The following is an 18,537-nucleotide window of genomic DNA, read 5'->3' as shown; positions in this document are numbered from 1 at the left end:
TTTCCATCATTCTCAGACATTATAAGATATTTGTTGGAACCAGCATTATTTCGTGAGTAGTACCATCCTCATTTCGTTTTAGATAGCCGAGATTCCACCAGGGAAGGATGAAAGAGCAGCGGATGACAACTGATTTCATCCACAGCAATATCGTAAAAAGGAAACTTGAGCATCCCTTTAACGAGTTGTACAAATTTGGTAAGCCTTTTTTTAATTCGCTTAATATTCCCAATATCTCCGAAACATATAATAATCCAAAAAAAAAGCTTTGGGAGGCTGTCACATACCAAGACCTTCCGACGGAAGGGAGCAGATGAAAATTGAATCACGCCACTGACAGTCATATTGAAGAATGTTTCTGGCTTGCTAACAATAGAATATTGCGCCTCCTCACTGGAATCTCCGCGCGAGAACTGCAAGGTTTCTCGACACGAGAGGGTCACGAGTCAACTCCTTGCGTCCCCCTTAATTCACTAATCACGTCGCTGATACGTACTGCAAACGCAATGGCACAGTCCTTTTAAAACCAATTAAGGTCCTGTATAATTAAATAATAAATCTCATATTCAGTGCTCAGGAGCTAGGTATTAGCTATTGTTTGTCTGGGCGTGTTTACAAGCAAAGCTTCCCTCCGGTGTACTTAAGAGTCTAGTATCCCGGCCATAGAAAGGCCAGGTTCACTGCACAAAAGCTTTGGTTACACATAAAAAGCTTGTTTATCACAGATATGCACACAAGAAACAATGCAAGAAGCCGTCGGTCGATAGAATTGGGCAGATCATCCTTGCAGCAATGTGGAAAACACTCCCTTGGAAGGTCTAGATGATTGAGGCTGCCGTACTAGAGGCGAATTAGCTTTTAATAGTTTGAAACATTACAAATTCAATACAGGAATTCGAGTTTCGGTAGAATCTACCCTCGTTGTTGTGTGGCGTGTCTGGTAGACGGCCACCCTTTTCGTCAGCAGCCAAACTCAACCTGTATACTACCTTACTACGTCTAACTAGATGAGATATTCCCACAAAAAATTACTCTGACATAAAACAAAACCCCTGGAAGTTTCTTCTATCATGCCCAAGAGTGGGACAGTCAAAGATTATTAGCCATTAAATTCTAGTCAACAAACACAACACTCAGCTACCCGGGACACCAGTTCGAAAACCCGTGGAAGAGTCTTCAGCCAAGGACGACCACGTGAAAAAATCCCTTTCACGCATGCGTCGGCTCATGGTCGGTATCGAGCCATGCGAGAAAACTCATTCTCGGATTCAACTTTGAAAGATCTACCTTTCTACTACCAAGTGGTTTCGTTACTATCGCCGCTCAAGCTTCATCCATAGGGAATACCTATTCTAAAAGATGGAAACCATGGATTCATTAACGAGTTCCCAGACTCTGGGTCCCAGCGATATGCTATTGGCATCCGAGAAGCGCCCGGACAAAGTGTCTTCGAAGATGGCAGGCACATCCCACGATCAAGAGGACATGCTGAGAATTGGAAGAGAGCAGGAATTGAATGTAAGCAAAGATTACCTCAGAAATGAACAATGAGTTGGCGTAATAAACTTCATTTAGCGTAACTTCCGATTCCTATCCGTTCTTGGCTTTACCGCAGTCCTAATGTGTACCTGGGAGGCAGTTCTATTGTATGTATTCCTGCTAAGCTTGTGCTAATTAATGTAACTACTCACAAATTTTACAGTGGCAGTTCGTACGGCCTAATCGATGGTGGTCTTGGTGGGATGATTTACACATATATTGGGGGGATCACTGGATTCACGGCAGTCGTGCTGTCAATGGCAGAGATGGCCTCAATGCAAGTTTGGAATATCCCGCTTGCATAATAGTTTCCTCGAATTCTAACGTTTATTTCTCTAAAGGGCACCTACGTCTGGTGGTCAATATCATTGGGTATCTGAATTTGCTCCACCTGAATGTCAGAAATTCCTCAGCTACATCACGGGCTGGGTGTGTGTTTTGGGCTGGCACACGGGGATAGCTGCTTGCAGTTATACTGTCTCTAATATGATGATTGGCCTTTTATCAATCAACTATCCAGACTCATACGTTCACCAGCCATGGCACGGAACCGTTTTTGTCATCGGGAATGCATGCACTGCCTTTATATTCAACACTTTTCTTGCACAGAAACTGCCTATTATTGAAGGCGTCATTCTGATAATTCACGTTTTCGGCTTTTTTGCCGTGTTGATTCCGTTATGGGTCTTGGCACCTATCCAGTCACCATCCCGAGTGTTTCTGCATATAGAAGACCGGGGAGGATGGGGGAACGACGGCCTCTCTTGTCTGATAGGACTGGTAGCCCCGATATATGCACTGATAGGTCAGTATTTGAAAGGAAAAAAACTTTGACAAACTGTCTAATAAGTGAACACATATAGGGCCTGATTCAGCTGTTCACATGGGTATATCTTACCTGCAAGTACTTTTACTAGTTATAATACTAACTTCCCAACAGCCGAGGAAATTCGTGATGCATCCTGGACGCTTCCCAAAGGAATGGTATGGACTCTAGTTCTCAACGGCCTGACGGGTTTGGCCATGATCATTACGTATGCATTTTGCATTAGTGATATCGACCAGGTTCTCGCGAGTTCAACGGGGTTCCCATTCATCCAGGTTTTCCTGGATTCAACCGGCTCTGTGCGAGCAACGACAGGAATGACAGCGCTTATGATGGTACTTCAGTTCTGTGCTACGATCAGTAATGTAGCCACAGGCTCGCGGCAACTGTACGCTTTTGCGCGGGATGATGGACTCCCCTATTCAAAGTTTCTCTCTCATGTAAGTCAGAGTATCTTGGAACCTTTTTTTTTCATTTTGGAATATTAAACTTCGAAACAGGTGAACCGACGATTCGTGATACCCTTGAACGCCCTCTGCGTCGGTCTTGTCGTTGTCTGCCTCTTGTCGCTGATAAACATCGGCTCCTCGGTAGCATTCAACGCAATCATGTCCCTCGGCACAGTATCCCTCTTGTCATCTTACATCATATCCACATTCTGTCTTAGACTGAAGCGATGGCGAGGCGAGCCCGTGCCGCCAGCACGCTGGAGCCTAGGACGCAGGTGGTCCATAATTGTAGAGACGGTAGCCCTTGTGTTTCTGGTTTTGGTATGGGTTTTGTGTTTTTTCCCAGTTACTAGAGACGTTACGCCGGGCACGATGAATTGGTGCGTTGCGATTTTCGGCGGTGTGGTTGTGCTTGCCCTGGTGTATTATTTTTTGTTCGCTCGACATGTTTATACTGGTCCAGTGTCGCGTGTTAGGGCGCTGGTTTGAGGTATATAAGACTGAAGCAGATCTTTTCGCATTTCTTACTTCTTGCGCATATTTTACAAATATAGAAAGGCCATTTCTTGGCCAAGAGAGAGCAAAATGGTCAATATCAAACGATTATTCAAGTTAAAGATGGTTAATATTATTTCAAATAAATCGCTAGTTCATATAAAACACATACATGTAATTGAAGCAAAAGTAAACCAACAGACTAGGAATATGACAAAGGAAATCGTCAAGGAGCGACTCAAGGAGAAAAAACAAAAAAAAAAAAAAAATATGCTATATCACATACAGCCCAAAACTCACTAGCTCCACGGAATGCAAAATTTGTGTCGTTTCTCGTTAAATCGTGCGTTGTAATGTGAAAATACATGGGTGAAAATCCTCGTGATTTTCCAGAAATACAGAATGAAGAACCGAAAATAAGTGGTAGGACTCAAAACGCTGAAAGGAACACCAAACAGAAAAGACGTATATAAAAGGAAAATCGTGAAGTGGTTATTATTTGGTTGTTGTTTGCGTTGGATTGAGCGGTATGAATGGTGTCAAACTATTGTGCACCGTTGACGCCGTTCCCAATGGGCGATTTCCGACCTAGTTCCTCTCTGCGAACAAGCACAGACGGAGAATCCGAGTACATGATTGTCCCCGGGAAGTAAACACAGGAATTGAATTTTTCTTTATCATCGGCAAAGTCCTCGTGAGCAGCTTCGCGATAAATGCGTGGGAAGACTCGCAAAAGAACAGAGCGAGATGTGGCGACCGGATCGTCGGCGCTTCTTCGTCCGCAAGTGTATTCATCCCACTCGTCGTTTGAGACCCCATCAGACTCTGGGGCAGGCATGGTAGCGAGGACGAGTTCACGCTCGACACGGGCATGTCGCCAGGTTTCGGCCGCGACTTTGACGATTCGGCGGACGCCGTTCAGCAGAGCATCAAGTTGCCTGGGGTCGGCGAAATGCTTGATGTGGTCGACAATCTCGTCTACAATGACAGCGGCTACCACGTTGATGGACTGTTTGGCATCGGATGTGGTGTATGCAGCCTTGAGGGTCTGCTGTCTCCAGAACGCTTCGCGGCGAACGGACTTGCGGCGAATGTCCATAGACAGGACTTGGAAAAAGGTATCTGCTTTGTCGTAGCGGCGTCCAAGGGTGAACAAGAAAGGCTGGAAGACGCGGTAAGTCAATGTCTTAGATACGACGTGTTGAATATAAGCGGCTCGCAACTCCCGGGACGCAGTGGTGTTGTCTAAAAATGAAGGCATTTCAGCCGGGATCTTCTCCAGAATATCCTTGGGTGGGTCGATTGGGAGATATGAAAAATGTTCTTTAGACAATTCGACAATAAGTTTGCGAAGTTGACCGAAAGACTCCATACTATAACAAAACAATTCGGATTAGAATGAATCCTAAAATTCTTCAAATGTATATGCAAAGAAATACGTGACAGACATCATAAAGTCGTTTACAGTCATAAGATAACAAAGGAAAGACATGATATAATGAGTGAATAGGTCCGAGGACGACAAGGATTACTCCCAGATGCCTGCAGACGTCAGTACTTACAAGAATTGATCCCCTTTGGACGTTTTGAGATCTGTAGCCTCACCCAGGCTCTGCAGTGTTTTGCGCAGCTTGTCGCGGTCGTTCTCCATATTATCAATAGTGCGACGCATATCGTCGACTGCAGACTGCAAATGCTTCTCGCGAGCAATATCTCCCTGCTCTATAGCCTCCCTTTCTCTTTCAAGACCCGTCAATTCATCCGTCTTCTCTATAAGCTGTTTCTCTAGTTCGGACTTTTCGGTAGTCCAAGCCTTTTCCTTTTCTTCAAGCTGAGCCATGAGAGCTGTGCAGCGATCTTCCGCCTCCTTCAAAGTGGTCTCGTGAGTGTTGCGTAGATCGCCGAGTTGAGTCGTATGTGTACCGTGAAGAGCTTCGACTTGAGCCGCGTGGAAAGCAGTGAGTTTTTCCCTTTCTGCCGTGTGATTTGCGTGGTTTTCCTGGAAATCCTTGTGGCCCTTTTCTAGTTCCAGCTGTTTAGCCGTGAGATCCTCGAGCGTCGAGTTCAACTCGGCCTGCGTTGACTCCAATTCGACTTGGTTGTTTTCTAGTTGTGTCTTTGTCGAAGCCAATTCACCCTGCGCCTCGTGCAACTCTCCGAGTCTTGATTCAAGGTCACTCTTTGTAGATTCAAGTTCCTTTTCCTTGGCCTCGAGGATGCTGGTTTTGGTAACAGCATCTTCACGCGATACTTGCAGGTCGTTTTGGGTAGACTCGAGCTCAGTCTTCAAGGCTGCCTGTGCTTCTTCAATCTGTCGTTTTTCCTCTTCCCATGCAGATTTCAGAGCCTCCTTTTCATCAATAAGCTCCTTTTCACGCTCGTTGTACCGATCGTTCGCAGCATTCTCATCTTCAGCACGGATCTCCTCGAATAGATTAGTAAGTTCTTCCTTTTGCAGAGACAGCTCGGTCCGTTCGTGTTCTTTGGACTCCTCCACATATCTCTCATGCTCGAGCTGTAGGTCTTCGATTTTTTTCTGCAAGGTTTGGATTTCGTTTTCGATGCCGGCTTTAATGCTCTCGAGTACTTCTTTTTCCTTTCGTGACGTGGAGAGGCATTCTTCCAAGTCTTTGACCTTTTCTTGCTGATTGCCAAGCTCTAACCGGAGCTCACTGATGACGTTCTTTAGCTTGGTGTACTCTTCTGCGGTTTCGGTAGCAGCCTTTCGCATCTGTCCCTGAAGCGCTTCAATATAGAAATCCTTGTGCATGATTGCTTGTTCATGCTGGGATTGTAGTTGTCGTGTCTCTGCTTCCCGAGCTTGGAGTTTTCCCTGGGTGTCCTTGAAGCTGTCCATCAGTCGCGAGATATCAGGCATGACCTTTTCGATACGGCCCATGAGATGGTGATGTTCGTGATTTTTCTCCTCGGGTGCGCCGTTTGCCTTTTCTGTTCGATGATGATGATGGCCATGGCTATTGCCGCTGCCTCCAGACTGTGTACGGTCCATCTTGCCGTTGTAGTAGCCTCCATTACTCAGCCCACTAGGGCGTCTTGGATAAGCGTATGGAGGAGGCATAGGGGCATGGTCCATGATGGGAGAATGATATGCGGTAGCAAAACTGGCCGAAGATGGAGCAATGCTTCCAGGATGCATCATAGGAGGAGGGGGAGGACCGGCCATGCCCATCATATGAGGACTATACGGATGTATATGAGGGGATGCGTATCGATAAGGTGGTGATACGTGGTAGGTCAGAGGAGAGCCATGTCGCGAGAGGGGATGTTCGGGCACTGGTGAATGAATGGAACGGGGCTCGCTGGGCACAGGTGACGGTAATGGAATTGGCGCCGGCGGATGAGTTGGATATCTTGACACCTTCCCACTAACAACAGAGCGAGTATCTGGTTCCTCTGCTTCTTCGGGAATATGCTCCTCTTCTGCAGGCTCTGCTTCTGGTAGCTCCTGCTTAGCTTCGGCTGGTTCCTCTTCGGGTTCGGCAGCTGTTTCCGCTGGAACTTCGGCTGGTTCATCCGGTTGCGATTCATCGGATGGCTTTGCTGGCGGGTCTTTGTTGTCGTGATCGTGGTCGTGGTCGGGGTCGTGTTCATCGTCGTCGGCATGTGCTGGTGATCCCTCTTCTGGCGCCTTCGTGGCCACCTCCGGCTCGTCTTCTTTTTCTTCCTGTGCGAGCTCGGCTGGTTCCTCTTCTGGCAAGTCCTTTTCGGGGGCTGCTTCTTCTCCTACAGCTTCCTCTCCCGCCACATCTGCTGTCGGTTCCTGTGGAGCATTTATTTCTTCCAACAGCTTCTCCAGCTCATCAACATCTTGTTCCCACTTAGCGTCGTCGACAACTTCATCTGTGACCTGAGGGGCGGTTTCTGGTGCTGGGTCTGGAAGCGCCCCTGGCTCAGTGGGATCTGCATCTTCGGTTGTCGTTGGTACCGGCTCTGTTTCTTCAGCGCGGTCTTCTTGCTGAATCATCTCAGATTCCTCTGGCGGTGACGCAGACTGTTCTAGCGGTGGTTCAAACTCCTCAAGCGGTGGTGCAGACTCTTCTAGCGGTGGTAATTCTTGCTGATCGGCGTCAAGATCAATGACTGCAGTCTCGGGCACTTGCTCAGTTGAATCAGGAAGAACAGAAATAGCCTCTTCCGTCCCTGTGAAAGTAGTTCCATTTTCCGGACCCGGAGAAGGCGACTGGACTTGTGAGGATGATATCTGGCTTTCGGGCGTCTCTTCAGAGCCGCCCTTTTGGCCCTTCTTCTTGGCCTCCTTCTTGCTCTTGCTTTTCTTAGCCATGGTGCGATGTCGAGCACGGGCGGCTGGTCGCTGGTGGGTGGTGTGGTGAGAGACGACCAGACCTTCTTTTCCTAACGTGTTCCCAATGGTGAGTAGTACTGTAGGGTGATTGCCCTATGTGTCGAGAAGATGGAGGTGGAATATATAGCCCAGGCTCTTAACTTTAGCCGGCGTGACGGTTGGTAGGTTGCCTAGCAGTGCCCCGTCAAACTTGGTGCCAGATGCAATGCAAACGTGTAGCTTGGGTAGTATTCAAATCAGATGGGTTGATTCCCAAATAGGAGGTATGGTTGAACCCACCGATAGATGTTTGGATAAGTTCCACTGGCGGTCGTCTTACGGAAACTCGGGCGCGAGATGATATCATAGAGACAGCGATTGAGACATTAAAATAAAAGAAATAAATAATATTCTCAAAAAAAAAAAAAAAAAAACAAAGTAGATAGACTAAAGAGGAAGTTGACGACGTCAATGCTAGATCAAGCAAGAGTCCAGAAATGGAAACTAAATAGCCGCGACAGCGAAGAACAGAAAAAGAAAAAAGGAGGACGGAAACACGGTTTCAGAAAATGTGTTTTCATGCTAGAGGAAAGCACAAAAACGCACACATTCCATAGAGTCCCACTAAGGCAGGATGGCAGCCCAAAGAGGGCTGGCGTGTCAGCAAACATATCCCACTGTCAGTGAAGCAAACTAAACTATGCAACCACGTCAGTAGATAAGGGTCTTAGAGGTAGAGTAGCGGGAGCCAAAATAGCCTAGAAATAGACAGAATTGCCGTTTTGAGACAAAGTGTGCCAATGAGTGAGGCATCTTGGTGATAGTTGGGTATCAATTAGCACTGCTGGGCAGCAGCCGACCATAAGAGAAATGGAACAAAAATAAAATAAATCGTAATTGTAGTCCCGAAACGCACAAGTAAGGGGGGCCAATTTCAATTCGACCTGGACAGCGTTTTTTTCACTGGAAGGATTGAGCCTATCGACGAGCGCATTCAGAGGTGGAGCGGACCAGTGTCGCGGATGCATGAGGCCCAAAGCTATGAGGTTGAGGATTCGCTGCTTGGCGCAGACAACGCAGCAGCATGACCCGCCAGCCGTCGGACAGCTTCACGACCGACCAAGCAGCTAGCTAGATTTAGTAGGAGAGTGGTGAGGACCCAAAGTCGACGTTCATGCCGACCCAAGGATAAAATCCAGGAATGAGGCAGACGGCAACAAGCGAGCCAGATGCATGGCGGGGATTTTAGTCACATTGCTCAATCCAGGTCGACTTGGGTCAAGGCTCGGCCCGGAGGATCACGCCGTCACATGGAGCAGGCCAATGGATCGTGAGATGAGCGCAGAGTCGTTGACTTGTCATCGTGCTAGACGATGGGGTTGATTGTTGTTTTATTCTTGCCCGACGCGACCAGATTCCAGGGCGGAGAAGTCACGTGTCGCTCCGTCACTGGGTGGGTCACCTTGAACGTTCCCATTGGCCAATGGTAGGAACACTCACGTGACCCCACTCGGGATCGAAGCTTGGCCGCCAACGTCAAGCAACCTGCAGCGACCAAGTCTGAGGCAGACGAAACGCCCTATCTCGAACTCTGCCCATTCCAACCACACGCCATGTTTGCTGCACGGCGATCGGCTGCTTCTGCCAGGCAGCTGCTGCGTCAGCAGCCGCGCCGGTTTGCGTCGGACGCTGCCCACGGCCACCACCACGGGCCTGTGAACGAAGGCTTCGGGGTAAGTCACGGTCACCTTTCAATTGGGATTGCATAGACACGCAACAGCTAATGCTTGTCTCTCACAGCCAAGCTTCTACGTCGCCGTCTCGACATTTGCCGCCGGATTCGTGCTTTACCGCATCACCAATGGTTCCGAGGACTCGTGGGTGACCCGCCTCATCCAGAAATACACCCCCGACGAGAAGATCTACGAGGAGCGAAATGCCATTCACACGGCAGCCTTGGAGAAGGCTGCTTCTGACCGTCACTTGTTTGTCGGCACTCCGCGCCACGACTACATTGATCTGCGCTGCCCAGAGTAATGCCCTCCATACTTTTTATATGGTTATTTGTTGCTAATGAATCAATAGGGTCTTCAACAATCACTCGCGCTTCAACATCTCCCCCGGTTCTCAGGCCGACCTGTCCACGGTGATTTCCCACTACGATAACAAGAACAAGAAGATGGAAGAAGAGCGTGTCGCCCGCATGCAGGACGGAAAGGTTGTCAGCCTTTATGACTAGACTAGACATTCCTTTTGTTGAGAAACTGAGCTGTCAGAAGACATGTGTATTGTACATAAAATCCATCTGCCAAAAAATAGGTAGTGTTTCTTGTCGAGAATTTCATATTTCTAGGTCCTTGTGCTTGTGGTGTTTGTGCTAGTATCGTGGATGCTAACCTCCAAAATTATACGCCCTACCCCTTCCGAAGTAACTTGACTGCTCTCCCGTATATCCAACTGTTCGTTGTCTTGCAGTGGCTGCTGCCGTAGGACGTGTAGGAACTCATCAATGCCCCCGCCGACACCAAAATACACTTTTTTCGCGGCCACCAACGACGTGGTCTTCCCGCTGTTTCTGGCCTGCGCTCTTCGTAGAAGCTGCACCAACGTCTGGGAAAACGCATCTAGTGAGGATGGGGCGTATATGGTCTCGCTGGCCAGAACAAGAGTGTTTCTTCCTGTAGAGGAAGCTTGAGCATCATGATGATCCCCCAAAACCAGATCCACAAAATGTGGCGACCATCCGCCAGAGATGAACTCAATGGTAATTCCACGTATGGCAAGATCGGTGAGGAAGGCATTGATGAGGTCAGAGTCAATATCTAGTTCGCCCTCGTCTGTTTTCTGGGCCTCCTCTGTCGACCCGTCGCCGCCGTTGTCGTCGCCTTGCGATGTCGTCGTCGTCGTCGTCCTCCTCGTATTGAGCCACCATGTCAAGAGTAGATTCGGCAAGGTGACCATCCGCAAGACGGTCGAATTATAATCAGCCAGCGTGAATCTAAAGGGCATCAATCCTTCAGGTAGAGAAAGCAAGCGAGCAAACAATGCCAGTGTAGGCACAGCAGTCCCACAGCCCAGCTCAATAACATGGGCCATATCAGCTTCCCCTTGATCTGTGGCGAGAACCAGTCTGGCTAGATCCAACGCGCATTCCCACGTTTTGAAACCCCCTTCGTAGAAATTTGGTTTCAGATCGCCTTGCTCAAGACCCGAGATGAGCTCGTCGTGGTCCGGCGCATCTTCGGCCATGAGCTGGGTGCGCACGTCGAAAATCTCTCTGCGGCCGAGAGTGAGAAACTCATTTTTGCTAGAGCTTTCTAGTTTTAATGTGTTGTATGCAATTTGAGATGGGAGAGATGATGTCTGGACTTCGGTTAGAGGTTGCATACTTCAAGAAAAGAAAGCGGAAAGAAGGAAAGAAAAGAAAAAAAAAGAACTTGCCAATTCTTCAATTGGATGTTTTTCCGCAGGAAACACTCCAGGCAGATTATCTGCTGAGCTAGTATTGTTGTTCTTCTCGTTATCATCAGTATGAGTTGCAGTATCAGTCACCCCCGCGTCGACATCGTCTTCGATATCGTCCCCGGAAAATCCAAAGCTGAACATGGACGCCATTTTTATTTTCGGGACGGAACCTGTGATTATAACCAGAGAGGAATTGCACCCCCCAAAAAAAAGTTGATATAAAGTGGGAGGAAGATTGGTTCTGGGTTGAAAATAGTGACTGGGCCAATCAACGTAAAAATTGAACTGCAGCGGGGCAGCACTGCTGTATTATTGCATCAACTATATCTAGGGCCCATCTTGTGACGGGCGCTTGGTCTAGGGGTATGACGCATCATTTGCACTTCCGATAAGGAGGAAATGTTGATGAGGCCCCGGGTTCGATTCCCGGAGTGTCCAACATTTTTTTTGCCCTGTTTAGTATGGGCTATATATGTATATATAATAAGGGAATCTAGGTGTCTTGCAGGCCCAAAAGCCCCGGCGGGGAGACTTTTGGGCTTGACGTATACGGGGAGATAGAGATAAACATAGAGCAGGGTTCTTTATATATACATACCTCATTTCTATCTATCAGTCTTATGTTTATTATGTTTTACCCTGGGAAATTCGCTAAAATGGAATGGCCATAACCAAAAATTGAGGCGATAACTATGTATCTATATTACCAACGCCAAAAAAAACCCAAAATCAAGTTCTATGAGAGATGATATCCTTAGGTCAAGCGACACACAAAAAGAAGAACAAAGTGGCACAGATCATTTAGTTCCATTAGACACGGCGGTTGACTTTTCCAACGCCTGCAAAATATCCTCCTTGAGATCCTCGGCATCCTCGATACCGCAGCTCAAACGCACAAGATCGTCAAACACGCCCGCCGCCTCACGCTGTTCCTTGGGGATACCAGCATGCGTCATGCTAGAGGGGACCTCGCACAGACTCTCAATGCCACCAAGACTCTCGGCGAGAACGAAGACGCGCGCGTTCTGGCAGAAACGCTCGGCGGCATCGTGTCCGCCCTGGATCCGGAAACTGAGCATACCGCCGCCCATGCCGTCGCGATGCTGTTTCACGGCAATGGCGCGGTGCGGGTGTGAGTCGAGACCGGGGTAGTTGACGGACTTGACGAGAGGGGAAGCTTCCAGGGCTTTGGCGACTGTTGTGGCATTTTTGGTGGCCTCGCGAGCTCGCAGGTGCAGTGTTTTCAGGCCGCGGTGGGCGAGCCAGCAGTCGAATGGTGAGGGGACAGCGCCAATGGCGTTTTGGAGGAAGGTAAGGCGCTCTTTGAGATCGTTCGAGTTGAAAGCAGCGATGCCCATGAGCACATCCTATAGTCAATCAGAATTGATGTATATATAAATAGCAGACGGAGTTATCCTACCGAGTGACCGTTGATGTACTTGGTCACCGAATGAACCACGATATCGGCGCCATGGTCAAGCGGATTCTGAATGTACGGGCTGAGAAAGGTATTGTCGACGACAACGAGAATGCCGTGGCGGTGGGCAATGCTAGCCACCTTGCGAATATCGACCAGACCAAGGGTAGGATTGGAAGGGGACTCGATCCAAATCAGTTTGGTATCGTTGGGCCGGATTAGCTCCTCGATGTCGACCTCAATGGCTGGAGTAAAAGTGACGTGTACTCCGTGTGCAGCGGCGACCTTGGTGAAGTAGCGATGGGTGCCACCGTACACATCCGACACTGACACTACGTGCGAACCAGCTGCGAGAGATTGGAGGATGGTGGCTGTGGTGGCAGAGCCGGAGGAGAAGGCGAGAGCGTATCGGGCATGTTCGAGCGCAGCGACGGCTTCTTCAAAGTTGTCTCTGCGACGTGTTAGATGGAGGCCCTTTTTTTCGTATAAGGATGGCGGAACTTGCCTGTTGGGGTTTGAGCTGCGAGTATACTCATAAACACCAATCGGTTTTCCGACGCTGGTTTGCGCAAAGGTGGTCGACAGGGAAATCTAGACAGATACAATGTCAGCTTTTGCTTTCTCTTCTTCAGATAACTGCGTCGTACCGGTGCAATGACAGCACCCGTGCTAGGATCCAGATGAGCACCAGAATGGACAGCGCGGGTTCCAAAGCGATGCTCAGGGGGCGGCGGCCTCGTGGGAGTCTGGACAACGTCTGGCTGAACCAGCGGCGCCAATTGGGGGCTTTCGACAACAGGGAGAGCCATGTTGGCGAGTGTTGGCGGGGTCGATGAAGCTTTCCGAAACAAAGCAGGCTGCTGTGTCGCCGATGCGAGTAATAATGACGCTGAATGAGAAACAGTATATGCTTTTAAATGATATTATATGAGTTGATCGGAAAGAGAACACAGATAGCAGTAGCTCATGAACAAAGGGAAACGCACGCGGGGTTTTAAGGAAGGGAAAAAAAGTTTAGGTATGGATTAGTAAAAAAAATCCGATTCAGATCGCTGCTGATGGAAAGTCAGTCGGCCCTCATGACAAATCACAGCCTCAATTGGGTCTCCGTATTACTGCTCCAGGCTAATCCTGGCATTATTTTGTGTCATGGCGTTGCATCCATGTTAATAGTAGTATGGGTGTTGCGATATTTGCCCTGGATTGTTACCAGCAGCACGCCATCCGGGCAGCACATTATTAATTCAGTGGAATGTTCTATGTGCGCTGCCCTTGCATGAGGGCTCTTCTGTCCCATTAGTTTCCCCTCATTATTATTCTTTTCTTTTCTTTTTTTCCTTTTTTTTTTTTCATATTCCCAAGATAGCAACTGATAACAGTTCCCCGTACTATAGGGTAGCTAATGCAACTCATCCCACTTCGCGTCCCCCCGCACGCACATCACCGTTGCTAACCGCTTTTTTCTCTCTTATGACATGGATGATTAATTAATTAATAATAATAGTGTTGCTGAAGATTGGTTAATTTCTATTCGTGTCGTGCTATCCACAATAATGCTCCTTTCATCAAAATGTTCGTTCCGGTATTGTTAATAATAATAAAATCAAGCCGATCGTTATCGCAATTGCTCTCAGCAGCTCACCACCAATTAAGACACCCCAAGCCAGACTGCGCCATGGAAGCCTGATCGAGTCAGCTCATGTTAATTATATTCCAAAGCAAACAAAAAAAAAAAAACAACTAACCCTGATTGCGTATGGAGGCCGGCGCTCAGAAGCAGCCATGCTGTCCATCTTCCCTGGCACAGTCGGGATTTGGTCGTGCCATTCTTCACTTTCGACTCGGAACCTGACTTCCTCGTTGTTGTCGTAGTGGTAATCACCTGCTCCGCTTTCCCACACCCAGTGCTGTTCCGCGACATCACTGAAAAAAAAAAAAAAAAAAAAAACGAGTTAGATTATGTACGACTGGGCGGGTGGTGAAGCTCACAATCGACATGGTTCGCATAACATGCTAGACGGGACGAAGATGTCCCCAAAAAACTCCATTCCAACTGTGATAGTTAGTACGAGGCACTGAGACAGGTTCTTCAGCAGGAACATACTTTTAATGCCATCTTCTGTGCTGCTTGTAATTTTTCCTAGTATAATTTCCCCTTTGAATGGCCGGAACACGATCAAACGAAACGTCACTATACAGGCATTAGTATGAAAAAAAAAAAAAAAAAATTAACCACAGGAATGGTCAAAACCAACCGTTGATATTGACCAACCCTGTGCCGTGCCCAATCAATCCATCAGAGGTCTTGAGTAAATCGTAGAATCCAATGCATAGGCCGATCTTTTGAATAACCTGTGGCGTGAAATGTCAACCGTTGCCACTTTTTCAAAGCGAGTATGGAAATGTCTGACCTTGTTGGCGTATTTCTCATTAATATTGTCCTCGATCGCGACAGCACTGAACTTGGAGAAATCCTCAGGCGTGATCTGCACAAGATCGGAGATTGTAGACTGTCGAGCGTGAGTGGGTTGATTAATAACTGATAAGTTGAGCATCACTCACAAGAACGAACATGTTGTCGGTTGAAAAAAAATTTAGTACAAGAAAACTACATATCCCATGCTTATTATTCAAAGCAGAGAATCACTGCGCAGATTGATCAAAAAGGCATGTCGTCGCTGTATAAAGATTGAGCGAAGGTCGAGTTGAGGCATCGAAGAAATTCTACAGCCAATCACAGCCGAAGTCTTTTTTTTTTTTGGGAACGACAGGTCACGTGCGCGCCTGCAATATATTTCTTTATCAGACTATTATCAGCCACGAAAGTTTAAACAAGACAAGCAGCGACATGTCTCTGGATTTTTACGTGTGTTCGTAATTGACGGCCAGCTTCAGATACTCAATATGAGATCCCCTTGACGAACGAATCCTGCACCTGTGTCCAACGATGGCATCACAAGGATTTTCGTTTCCTCCGCCGCCTCCGCCACCTCCACAGCAGCAGCAGCAACAACAACACCAACAGGCGCCGGGATATGCGAATGCTGCTCCGCCCTACGGAAATTACAATGGATATCCCCAACGAGGCGGCTACCGAGGCGGCGGCAATTTCAATCGAGGGCGCGGTCGCGGTGGCATGAACCGGGGAGGCCGCGCAGGAGGAGGAGGCTATCCAAACAACTATCACAGCCAGCAGCCCGGCGGTGGCGGCGGCGGCGGTGGTGGTTATAATGGATATTCCCCCGCATCATCTGTTCCTGCGCAGTCTCCGGTGACAGCATCAAATTATTATGCGAATACCGCACATCCACCGTCGCAACCGTACGCTTCCGCCGCGCAGGCGTATCCTCCTCGTACACCAGCTTCATCGTACCATCGAGCAAGCTACGATGGGAGACATAGGGCGGATTCGGCTGCTGCTCAAGCAATGGGCTATGGAAACAATAACATGCCGGCTACGCAAGCTCAGCCAGGAGCTCCTCCCACGATGGTAGCGCCTCCAATGCGCTGGGGATACGATAGTACGGGGACTGGCGGATTTTATCCTGGCCCTACAAACGGGACTGGCTACAATACGCAGCAGTCTTACCAGGGACACGTCCATGGAAATGTACAGGGAAGCGCCGGCTACAAAAACAACGGACACAAGCGCACTTTTTCGTCGAGTTTTGAGAAACCAACATCCACTGTTCCGCGCGCGCCAGCTGCGCCTGCAGTGCCGAGCTTTGGAGTCCCCTTGCCGGCGAAACCGCCACAACCGACAGACGCCGCGTCCAAGAAGACGTCTAATAAGAAGAAAAAACGAAAGTTCAATCAGCTTGGCCTCACGCCAAAGACTGAAGAGCACGAGTCAAGTGGTGAAGAAGAAGACGTGGACGAAGAAGCTCGCTTTGTCTCGGCGGCAAATCCAGGAGGATCTCTAGAGTTCACGTTTCGCGGACGCACGTCGACCCTGAACTCGACAGCAGACATTCAAGCATGGATCGCAGAACGCAAGAAACGATTCCCGACACAGGCTCGAGTGGAGGAAAAGAAGAAAGCGCAGGAAGAAACTCGAAAACAAAGAGACCTACAACGTGACGAAGCGCGAAGGAAACAACAAGAAGCAAGGGAACGGAACAAAACTGAATCAAAAGAGGTGGGAGAGCAGGGGGTCGATCCCATGGATGCGGCTCTCAAGGCCAAAGAGAGAGCGGCCAGGCTGCGCAAAAAGCTATTGAAAGAAGAGAGGCGGCTGCAAAAGGCAGAGGCCGATGCCGAGCGAGCACGGCTTATGGCAGAGGCATCACAAAGAGGCCAGGAAGTGGATAACCGAGACACGAAAGACGCTGTTGTTCAAGGTGGCACAACAAAAGATCCATCATCGACAGAGCCGCTGGCGTCATCACCGGCGCAGGGCGATCACCAAGAGGAGTCTATCGGGTCGGGTCCATCCGACGACACCGACATCAGCGACGATGCGCCAGAAGAAGTATCCTCGCGTCGGGATGGCCCTGAGCGAGTGCCTCCACCTCCGCGAGGAATTGACGCGAAGCAAAAGAAACCGTGCCACAATTTCCAGCGCAGAGGCCGGTGTCCGCGGGGCGATCGGTGTCGATACTCACATGAGGTTTCTGGGCTTCCTGGGCCAGGCGATAAACTCCGGTCTGATACCACTACAAAGCGTCCTGTCCGGAGGGGACTGTTTCAGATGGTTTGTTTTTTCTCCCCTATGATATCGAAAACCGATTCTAACCATGCTGCAGCTTGTAAGTCAGGAGATGGAGGCAAGAGACGGGCAGGTGATGCAGGCCATTTCCTGGCTGGGATCGCAGGGGCTTCTTGAGAGCCGTAGTAATATCGCTGAGCCTGCGTCTGCGTCGACGTGATCGACAGTGTGACGCAGTTGTAGGTAACACATGTATTAATATTTAATTATCATCACCATTTATATCGTCACAGTGATACAGCGTGTCTACTGGCCTGAACATGTTGCGAGGAAGTAGCACAGATTAAGATAGATAAACCCGACATGATCAAGGAGCATGTCATCACTTGTGCCAAAAAAGTTGTTCTTTGATTGAGCCAATTTTTCCTGAAGTAATGAGTCTTACCACAATGTTTCAGTCAAGAACGAATGAACGGCATATTCAGCATAATATGGTTGAAGAATATGTACTAGGTAGTCACTCCAATCATTTTGCCACTTCCAGATATAGAGAGCTTTAGAAAATTCCCAGTATTCGGGATACCAGCCACTAAACTCCCAATCCAGAATCCCGCTGACAGATCCATTGTTGACCATAATATTCTGGAGGCGTAGGTCACCGTGGGTAAACACGATCTGATGTCTTTTCTGGCACAGCATACCAGACAAGAAATTCTTAATATGAGATTTTGGCGCCTTGGACTGGTAGGCATCGATAATTGCGTTGTCGAAAGCTTCTTCGGAGTCAAACGGTCCTAGATTAACTTTAGTGCTGGTGTAATTATTGGTGTTGGTACTACTAACCTTGGACGTGATAAGTCTCCAAGATCGGATCCGTAACGGGGCCGGGACCAACCGAGCCTATATATTTACCGTCACTGATCTTGCGAAGTTCGCCGAGATATTCCTTGAGCTGGTTGGTTACGTGTTTTTTTATGTCTTCATCATAAGTCTCCCAGATTTTATCGAGGCTCTGGCCTTCCACAAAGCTCATAAATATATAAGTATCAAATAGGCTACCGTAGTATGAGTAACAAGCAAAGATCTTGGGCACTGGTAGAGTGTCTGTATTTTCTTTCACAAACATCATGTCTTTCGCCTCGCTCAATGTGACATGGTGTCCGAATTTGACGACAATTTCAGGAGATATTCTCGCAATCTTCACGCCACCCCAGTTAAAGATGGTGTTGTCGGAGCTTACTATCTTATTGACAATATCTGGGGAAGGCACTGTGAAATCGGGGGCTGAGAATAGAATATTTATTTGTGGCCCACAATCGAGAACCTGAGAAATTTTCTCTGCTCCATCGTTTGACATATTGAGGACACGGCGATAACGGGCTAGAATCGGGGGAA

The 18,537-nt window shown here is 48.4% G+C and overlaps 7 protein-coding genes and 1 non-coding gene across 8 annotated transcripts; 4 read left to right on the top strand and 4 right to left on the bottom strand.

The window, feature by feature from the left end:
- Nucleotides 1–1,368: 1,368 nt before the first annotated feature.
- TRUGW13939_01119 (uncharacterized protein) lies at nt 1,369–3,303 on the top strand (the record flags this gene model as incomplete). Its single annotated transcript, XM_035484322.1, has 7 exons — nt 1,369–1,518; nt 1,576–1,646; nt 1,703–1,792; nt 1,881–2,344; nt 2,403–2,426; nt 2,480–2,805; nt 2,866–3,303. 7 exons carry the CDS (start codon nt 1,369–1,371, stop codon nt 3,301–3,303), a joined length of 1,563 nt encoding a protein of 520 aa, XP_035340215.1.
- A 550-nt stretch (nt 3,304–3,853) lies between these two features.
- On the bottom strand, nt 3,854–7,612 carry TRUGW13939_01118 (uncharacterized protein; the record flags this gene model as incomplete). Its single annotated transcript, XM_035484321.1, has 2 exons — nt 3,854–4,682; nt 4,872–7,612. 2 exons carry the CDS (start codon nt 7,610–7,612, stop codon nt 3,854–3,856), a joined length of 3,570 nt encoding a protein of 1,189 aa, XP_035340214.1.
- A 1,613-nt stretch (nt 7,613–9,225) lies between these two features.
- Nucleotides 9,226–9,851, top strand: TRUGW13939_01117 (uncharacterized protein; the record flags this gene model as incomplete). The annotated part of the gene is made up of 3 exons (XM_035484320.1): nt 9,226–9,345; nt 9,413–9,645; nt 9,698–9,851. 3 exons carry the CDS (start codon nt 9,226–9,228, stop codon nt 9,849–9,851), a joined length of 507 nt encoding a protein of 168 aa, XP_035340213.1.
- A 110-nt stretch (nt 9,852–9,961) lies between these two features.
- Nucleotides 9,962–11,227, bottom strand: TRUGW13939_01116 (uncharacterized protein; the record flags this gene model as incomplete). The annotated part of the gene is made up of 2 exons (XM_035484319.1): nt 9,962–10,975; nt 11,090–11,227. The coding sequence occupies 2 exons, from the start codon at nt 11,225–11,227 to the stop codon at nt 9,962–9,964; spliced, it is 1,152 nt and encodes a 383-aa protein (XP_035340212.1).
- A 196-nt stretch (nt 11,228–11,423) lies between these two features.
- Nucleotides 11,424–11,515, top strand: TRUGW13939_01115. The gene has a single exon. It is a non-coding gene; the product is annotated as a tRNA-Ala (tRNA).
- Nucleotides 11,516–11,874: 359 nt separating this feature from the next.
- On the bottom strand, nt 11,875–15,068 carry TRUGW13939_01114 (uncharacterized protein; the record flags this gene model as incomplete). Its single annotated transcript, XM_035484318.1, has 9 exons — nt 11,875–12,444; nt 12,498–13,085; nt 13,142–13,383; nt 14,233–14,417; nt 14,484–14,547; nt 14,599–14,685; nt 14,750–14,846; nt 14,906–15,004; nt 15,057–15,068. The coding sequence occupies 9 exons, from the start codon at nt 15,066–15,068 to the stop codon at nt 11,875–11,877; spliced, it is 1,944 nt and encodes a 647-aa protein (XP_035340211.1).
- Nucleotides 15,069–15,441: 373 nt separating this feature from the next.
- On the top strand, nt 15,442–17,362 carry TRUGW13939_01113 (uncharacterized protein; the record flags this gene model as incomplete). The annotated part of the gene is made up of 2 exons (XM_035484317.1): nt 15,442–17,187; nt 17,240–17,362. The coding sequence occupies 2 exons, from the start codon at nt 15,442–15,444 to the stop codon at nt 17,360–17,362; spliced, it is 1,869 nt and encodes a 622-aa protein (XP_035340210.1).
- Nucleotides 17,363–17,583: 221 nt separating this feature from the next.
- TRUGW13939_01112 (uncharacterized protein) lies at nt 17,584–18,499 on the bottom strand (the record flags this gene model as incomplete). Its single annotated transcript, XM_035484316.1, has 2 exons — nt 17,584–17,936; nt 17,986–18,499. The coding sequence occupies 2 exons, from the start codon at nt 18,497–18,499 to the stop codon at nt 17,584–17,586; spliced, it is 867 nt and encodes a 288-aa protein (XP_035340209.1).
- Between the last annotated feature and the right edge of the window lie 38 nt (nt 18,500–18,537).

The sequence above is a fragment of the Talaromyces rugulosus genome, chromosome I (assembly GCF_013368755.1).
Source record: "Talaromyces rugulosus chromosome I, complete sequence".
Taxonomy (NCBI): domain Eukaryota; kingdom Fungi; phylum Ascomycota; class Eurotiomycetes; order Eurotiales; family Trichocomaceae; genus Talaromyces; species Talaromyces rugulosus.
Note: the sequence above shows the minus strand (reverse complement) of the source record. Positions and strands in the feature narration are given on the sequence as shown.